The sequence below is a fragment of the Zophobas morio genome, unplaced genomic scaffold (genome assembly GCF_036711695.1).
Source record: "Zophobas morio isolate AGI-343-1 ecotype UQ-CSIRO unplaced genomic scaffold, CSIRO_AGI_Zmor_V1 ptg000033l, whole genome shotgun sequence".
Taxonomy (NCBI): Eukaryota; Metazoa; Arthropoda; class Insecta; order Coleoptera; family Tenebrionidae; genus Zophobas; species Zophobas morio.
Genome location: NW_026972138.1, coordinates 2,129,129 through 2,136,276, shown reverse-complemented (window position 1 = coordinate 2,136,276; position 7,148 = coordinate 2,129,129). Strand labels below are relative to the sequence as shown.

The window sequence follows — 7,148 nt, the reverse complement described above, 5'->3', positions numbered from 1 at the left end:
CTATTTAATTTAATTATCTAATTGTTAAACGATGATGCCTTTTGTTTTTGCTTCAGTTTCACGTAAGCAGTAAAACACAAGTACACATCAAAGCCAAATATTGACCGAGGAGTTATAATATAGACCTCAAACAAATACCTGTGTCTTGAACGTTATAAAATAATCTCAAAAGCAATTATTTATTTTTCTACACCGAAAACCCCTTCTCACTTTTAAAATAAGTGACTACGCGACACCACAAGCAATATTTATTTTTCGAGAACAATCAAGTGCTAAACACCCATAAATCACAAGAAAATTTATCTCGACGCGGCGAACGAAACAGGCAAATAATAAAATCCTCTTCCCAGTCACCTACATAGCAGCTCGAGGTACAATAATGCACGTTAAATTCAATTACGAAATACGGTTAAGGTTGAAAAAGTTCAGCGCGCATTGCGAAAACCTGTTGGAATAATAATTATAGAGGAAACGCCTGAACGGACTTTTCCCCTCTACCTGCAATAATTTTGTAGATAAAGAAAGCAATTAAGGTTAGTTAATTTTATTTAGAGTTGATAGCGTGTGTGTGTGCGGTTACTAACATGACCAAAATGTAAGTACAGGGTGTTCGAGTGGTCGCTTATTTGTAGTATTTTTTTGGTAAGAATGGAAGAGGCGGTGCGGTGCCAAATCAAGATCGAAAGACCGATGTACGAACACGACCAACTGAGGAAAGATTTCGACTATAACAAGTGTAAATCGAACACATGTAAGTGTGTGCTTTATTAGAAGTATTTTATTATTATTATTTATTAAGGTACTAAGTGTCTACACTTTGAGACGAATTTCAAAAAAATACTTCTGAAAACAATTCCCGTCATCGACTGGTTGAGTCACTACAAATGGAGAGATAATCTTTTGCCGGACTTTATAGCCGGGTTTACCGTCGCTATTATGCATATTCCCCAAGGAATGGCGTACGGCTTACTCGGGAACGTCCCTCCGGTTGTCGGGATCTACATGGCTTTTTTTCCAGTTCTGGTGTACTTTTTTCTGGGGACGTCCAGACATAACTCGATGGGTAAGCATCACTCACGTAGTGGGACAAACGAGCGTGTCCACGACGAAACCCTTGCCGAACTCCCGAAACAAAAAATTTTTTCGACCAAATTGTAGCGATTAGCGTGCTTAAATTCAATTATTCACGCCTTTTTTGGAGTCGACATGGTTATTAATTATTGAGTATACGAGCATGACTTCAATCCGTTGCAAAACAAATCCTTAACATTTGAAAAATCTCTCACCTTCAGGAACTTTTGCGGTAGTGTGTTTAATGACAGGAAAAGCGGTGCTCGAGCACAGTGACCCTTCGTTTTTAACAAAAAGTGCAAAAGTAAATGCTACGAGCGAAAATCCAGCCATTCAATCAGTCGGTGACCTCTATTCACCCGTAGAAGTGGCCACAGCAGTCACATTTACCGTAGCCTTGTTTCAGGTGAGCGATAATTCTGTAAAACCCCCAAAAAACGCACTGTTTCAGCTCGCCATGTACGTGCTCAGACTAGGAATCATCAGTGTTTTACTTTCCGAAACTTTGGTGAGCGGTTTTACGACAGGTGCAGCTTTTCAAGTGATTGCGTCACAGATTAAAGATCTCCTAGGATTGAGGATTCCGAGACATAAAGGACTCTTTGTTGTCGTAAATGTATGCCAGGGAATTGCAAAAATTCAGACGGACCATATGTTCTTTATTTTTAGACAATTCGAAGTGTCGTGGACGAAATATCAGCTACGAACGTAGCTGCAGTGGTTATTTCAGCCGTCACAATATTTATTTTAACAGTGAATAATGAAGCGCTGAAGGTAAGTGGTTTTGGTTGGAGGAAACGAATTGAGTAGTTTGCTTTAGCCACTCATCGCTAAACGGGCAAAATTTCCAATCCCGATCGAGCTGATCGCCATAGTTGTAGGGACTTTGGTGTCTAAGTATTGTCACCTTGAGGAAATTTACGCGATTAGAACGGTCGGTGATATACCCAGTGGGTAAGTACGTATAAGTGGTGGTCTAACTTAGTCAAAATTTTTGCTCCTGTAGGCTTCCAGTGCCAAGCGTTCCGCCTCTATCCCTCGTCACTTCAGTGCTTTTGGACGGATTTACCATCGCCGTGGTCTCTTACAGCATCACATTATCAATGGGTTTAATTTTTGCCCAAAGGCTAAACTACGAAGTCGATCCTAACCAGGAACTTCTAGCTCAAGGAGCGGGCAACATTTTTGGTTCGTTCTTCTCCTGCATGCCCTTCACGGCGTCCCTTTCGCGTTCTACAATCCAGCAAGTGGTGGGAGGCAAAACCCAAATAGCCTCAGTCGTGTCATGTTTCCTACTTCTTTTTGTTTTGTTGTGGATTGGTCCGTTCTTCGAACCCCTTCCAAAGGTTTGTCACCAATCATCATAAACCCCAGACACTTAATTATTGCTTCTAGAGTGTCCTTGCCAGCGTCATCGTAGTAGCTTTAAAAAGCATGGCAATGCAAGTCACTCATCTGTACAAATTCTGGAAACTGAGCAAAATGGACGCACTAGTTTGGCTGGCGACTTTTCTAACCGTGGTGTTCGTTAGCATAGAAATTGGTCTTCTGGTGGGGGTGGTGATGTCGTTGGCCGCCATTTTCGTCTTGAGTTTGAAACCACACACTTGCTTATTGGGGTCTGTACCTCACACCGATCTCTACATTAACATTAACAGATACAAGGGAGTAAGTTGGGGTTAAGAGTGTCTATAATTGTTTTTAGGCAGTTGAGATTCCAGGTTTGAAGATTTTCCAGTACTGTGGTGGGATTAATTTTGCCACTAGGAACATGTTTAAGAGTGAGTTGTTGCGGTTGGTTAACATCAACCCGCAGAAGGAGCTCGAGTATCGAAGAAAACTGACGAAATATGCAGATGAGGTTGTTGGATATAACTACACTGACGGTCTATGTGTTAATGTTGACTTTATAGATAGACGTGAAGGAGGAACAAAGCAATAACGAAAAAGTAGCAAAGTTGCAGAGAAAAATCAATCGTGAATTGAGGTGCTTGATTTTGGATTTTTCTTCCTTGAGTCATATTGACCCTTCTGGTGTTTCGATGCTTCAAGTTGTGACTGATAGTTTCCAGAAAATTGACATTCCGATTTACATCGCTGCATGTCCAGGTTAGTGTCAACTGTGTTAATAAAAGTTTGATATTTTTTTGTAGAACCCATTTATGAAATGATCTACAAGTGTGGACTTGTTAATCATAAGAGTTCCATTCGAACATTCCCCACGGTGCACGACGCAGTCGAATGTGCTTTGGAAATATTCACCGTGAATGCTTCTGCCATATCTACGATCAGTCGTTCTTGAACGTGTTAATTATATTATGTATAGGTGGAAATTATAATATTAATATCGTGATGTATTGACAATGTACCTGAAAAAAATAAATTAATTTACTGAAAGTCGCTGTTTTTGCTTCCCGATATACAACAATTTGCAGTTTAATTTTATGGATTTTTAGAGATTTCGACATCCAGGATTTATTTCCTTCATTATTAATTATTGGTCCTTGATCCTTGATCTTTCATACTCCATCCTTCATTCTTGCTTCGTCTTCGTTTATCCTTTATGCTTTTTTTTGTCTTTTGTCCTCACTTTTTTAATTCTTCGTTATTTGTGCTTTGTCCCTCATTCCTCGCCCCTCGTCACTCGTTGCTCGTCTCTTGTTCCACGTCTCTTGAGCCTCTCGTCCCTCGCCCCTTGAACCTATTGCCCTTTATTTTTCATTCTTCACCCTTGACTTTTCATCCTTCATTCTGTATTTTTTCTCCTTTCTCCTTTGTCCTTTATCATATGTTCGGTATTTTTTTCCTACGTCTTTATTCTTTCGTTCCTCGTCCTTCATTCATCGTTTTCCCCTTTGTTCTTTATTGTTTATCCTTTAACCATCATTTTTTACACTTCACTCTTTATCCTTCACTTTTTTTTTCGACCTCCATTCTTCATCTTTCATCCTACATCCATCTTCCTTCATCTTTCATACCTCATCTTTCATGCTTCATCCTTCATCCTTCATACTCCATCCTTCATACTTCATCCTTCATCTTTCGTCCTTCATACTTCGTCATTCATCCTTCATTCTTCTTCCTTCGTCCTTCATCCTTCGTCTTTTATCTTTCGTCCTTTAACCCTTGTCCTTTATGCCTCGTTCATTATCCCTCGTCCTTTATCCTTCGTCCTTCATGCTTCGTTTTTCATCCTTCGTCCTTCATCCTTCGTCCTTCTTCCTTCATCTTTCGTCCTTCATTCTTGGTCCTTCACCTTTCATCCTTTATTTCTCACCTTTCATTTTTCGTCCTTTTATCTTTCGTCCTTCATCCTTCGTCCTTTATACCTCGTACTTTATCCTCCGTCCTTTATCCTTCGTCCTTTATACTTCGTCCCTTATACTTCATCCTTTATTCTTTGTCCTTTATCCGTCGTCCTTTTCGGCCTTTTCGTCCTCCGTCCTTCGTCCTTCGTTCTTTTCGTCCTTCGTCCTTTTCATCCTTCGTCGTTCGCCCTTCGTCCTTTTCCTCATTTGACCTTCGTCCTTTTGGTTCTTCGTCCTTAGTCCTTCGTCCTTTTCGACCTTCGACCTATGTCCTTCTCCCTTCCTCCTTCGTTCTCGTCCTTCGTCCTTCATTCTTTTCGTCCTTTCACCTTTCCGTCTTTCATCCTTCGTCCTTTTTCGTCTTTTTCGTCCTTCGTTCTTGGTCCTCTTCGTCCTTTGTCCTTTTCGGCCGTTTTCGTCCTTCGTCCCTTTTCGTCCTTTCTCGCCCTTTTTCGTCTTTTTTCGTATGATTTTTAAAAGATTTCATTTTTTCAATTTTACAATTTTAGAATAATTTTTTCATTTTTCAACTATTAGGTTTGAAAAATTTTTTATTTAGTTGATTTTTCCATTTTCGTCCTTCTTCATACCTTTTCGTCCTCTGTCGTCCTTATTCATTCTTTTTCGTCCTTTTCGTTCTTTTTCATCCTTTTCGTCCTTTCGTATTTTTCGTCCTTTTCGTCCTTTATCATCCTTTTTTGTTCTTCGTCCTTTTTGGTCCATTTTCGTCCTTCGTCCTGTTTCGTCTTTCTTCGTCCATTTTCGTCCTGTTTCGTTCTTTGCGTCTTTTTTCGTCATTTTTCGTCCTTCGGCCTTTTAGTTCCTTCGTCTTTTTTCGTCCTTTTTTATTCCTTTTCGTCCTTTCTCATTCTTTTCGTCCTTTTCCGTCTTTATTCGTTTTTCGTCCTGTTTCGTCCTTCGTCCGTTTTCGTCCTTTTTGTCCACTTTCGCCCTTATTCGTCTTATTTGTCCTTCGTCCTTCTTGCTTTTTCGTCCTTCGTTCTTTTTCGTCCTTTTTCGTCCTTCGCCCTTTTTAGTCTTTTTCGTCCTTTTTAGTCCTTTTTCGTTCTTTTCGTCTTTTTTTGTCCTTTTCCGTTTTTTTTTCGTCCTTCGTCCTGTTTCGTCCTTCTTCGTCCTTTTTTGTTCTTTTCGCCCTTTTTCGTCCTTTTCCGACTTTTTTGTCCTTCGTCCTTTTTCGTCCTTTTTCGTCCTTCGCCCTTGTTCGTCCATTTTCATCTTTTTCCGTCCCTTTTCGTCCTTCGTTATTTTTCGTTCTTTTTCGTCCTTCGTCCTTTTTCGTAACTTTTCATCCTTTTTCGTCCTCTTTCGCCGTTTTTCGTCCTTATTCGTTCTTCATCCTTTTTCGTCCTTTCTTGTCCTTTTTCGTTCTTTTTCGCCCTTTTCATCCAATATTTTGGTTTTTCATTGCTATGATTTTATGATTTTTCTTTTATTTTAATATGAAATTTTTCAATTATTGGATTTTTCAATTTTTCGGTTTGCAAATTTTATGTTTTCGATTTTTCAACTTATTTAGGTTTTTTAATTTTTTTGTTTTTTCAGTTTAAAATTTTTCATTTCTTCAATTTTACAATTTTTCATCTTTTTCCGTCCTTTTTAGTCCTTCGTCCTTTTTAGTCTTTTTCGTCCTTTTTAGTCCTTTTTCGTTCTTTTCGTCTTTTTTTGTCCTTTTCCGTTTTTTTTTCGTCCTTCGTCCTGTTTCGTCCTTCTTCGTCCTTTTTTGTTCTTTTCGCCCTTTTTCGTCCTTTTCCGACTTTTTTGTCCTTCGTCCTTTTTCGTCCTTTTTCGTCCTTCGCCCTTGTTCGTCCATTTTCGTCTTTTTCCGTCCCTTTTCGTCCTTCGTTATTTTTCGTTCTTTTTCGTCCTTCGTCCTTTTTCGTAACTTTTCATCCTTTTTCGTCCTCTTTCGCCGTTTTTCGCCCTTATTCGTTCTTCATCCTTTTTCGTCCTTTCTTGTCCTTTTTCGTTCTTTTTCGCCCTTTTCATCCAATATTTTGGTTTTTCATTGCTATGATTTTATGATTTTTCTTTTATTTTAATATGAAATTTTTCAATTATTGGATTTTTCAATTTTTCGGTTTGCAAATTTTATGTTTTCGATTTTTCAACTTATTTAGGTTTTTTAATTTTTTTGTTTTTTCAGTTTAAAATTTTTCATTTCTTCAATTTTACAATTTTTCATCTTTTTCCGTCCTTTTTAGTCCTTCGTCCTTTTTCTGCTTCGTCCTTTTTCGTCCTTCGTCCTTTTTAGTCTTTTTCGTCCTTTTTAGTCCTTTTTCGTTCTTTTCGTCTTTTTTTGTCCTTTTCCGTTTTTTTTTCGTCCTTCGTCCTGTTTCGTCCTTCTTCGTCCTTTTTTGTTCTTTTCGCCCTTTTTCGTCCTTTTCCGACTTTTTTGTCCTTCGTCCTTTTTCGTCCTTTTTCGTCCTTCGCCCTTGTTCGTCCATTTTCGTCTTTTTCCGTCCCTTTTCGTCCTTCGTTATTTTTCGTTCTTTTTCGTCCTTCGTCCTTTTTCGTAACTTTTCATCCTTTTTCGTCCTCTTTCGCCGTTTTTCGCCCTTATTCGTTCTTCATCCTTTTTCGTCCTTTCTTGTCCTTTTTCGTTCTTTTTCGCCCTTTTCATCCAATATTTTGGTTTTTCATTGCTATGATTTTATGATTTTTCTTTTATTTTAATATGAAATTTTTCAATTATTGGATTTTTCAATTTTTCGGTTTGCAAATTTTATGTTTTCGATTTTTCAACTTATT

At 38.5% G+C, this 7,148-nt stretch overlaps 1 protein-coding gene across 3 annotated transcripts; it reads left to right on the top strand.

Moving 5' to 3' along the window:
• Window positions 1-223: 223 nt before the first annotated feature.
• On the top strand, window positions 224-3,468 carry LOC135139767 (prestin). 3 transcript variants are annotated; one of them, XM_064070099.1, is made up of 12 exons: window positions 224-533; window positions 633-751; window positions 800-1,063; window positions 1,293-1,477; window positions 1,523-1,687; window positions 1,741-1,845; window positions 1,892-2,025; window positions 2,078-2,417; window positions 2,467-2,739; window positions 2,777-2,932; window positions 2,985-3,180; window positions 3,225-3,468. In XM_064070099.1, the coding sequence occupies exons 2-12, from the start codon at window positions 649-651 to the stop codon at window positions 3,371-3,373; spliced, it is 2,070 nt and encodes a 689-aa protein (XP_063926169.1). In that variant the 5' UTR covers window positions 224-533; window positions 633-648; the 3' UTR covers window positions 3,374-3,468. The 3 variants fall into 3 exon arrangements, with proteins under 3 accessions (XP_063926169.1, XP_063926168.1, XP_063926167.1); XM_064070098.1 differs by having other exon boundaries at window positions 225-533; window positions 648-751; XM_064070097.1 differs by having other exon boundaries at window positions 526-595; window positions 648-751.
• The last annotated feature ends 3,680 nt before the right edge of the window (window positions 3,469-7,148 follow it).

Bases quoted from the DNA above. Each gene is read 5' to 3' on its own strand.
- LOC135139767 (XM_064070097.1), top strand. The intron at 2,026-2,077 runs GTAAGTACGTAT...TTGCTCCTGTAG, and splicing joins GTCGGTGATATACCCAGTGG to GCTTCCAGTGCCAAGCGTTC. The intron at 2,418-2,466 runs GTTTGTCACCAA...TATTGCTTCTAG, and splicing joins TCTTCGAACCCCTTCCAAAG to AGTGTCCTTGCCAGCGTCAT.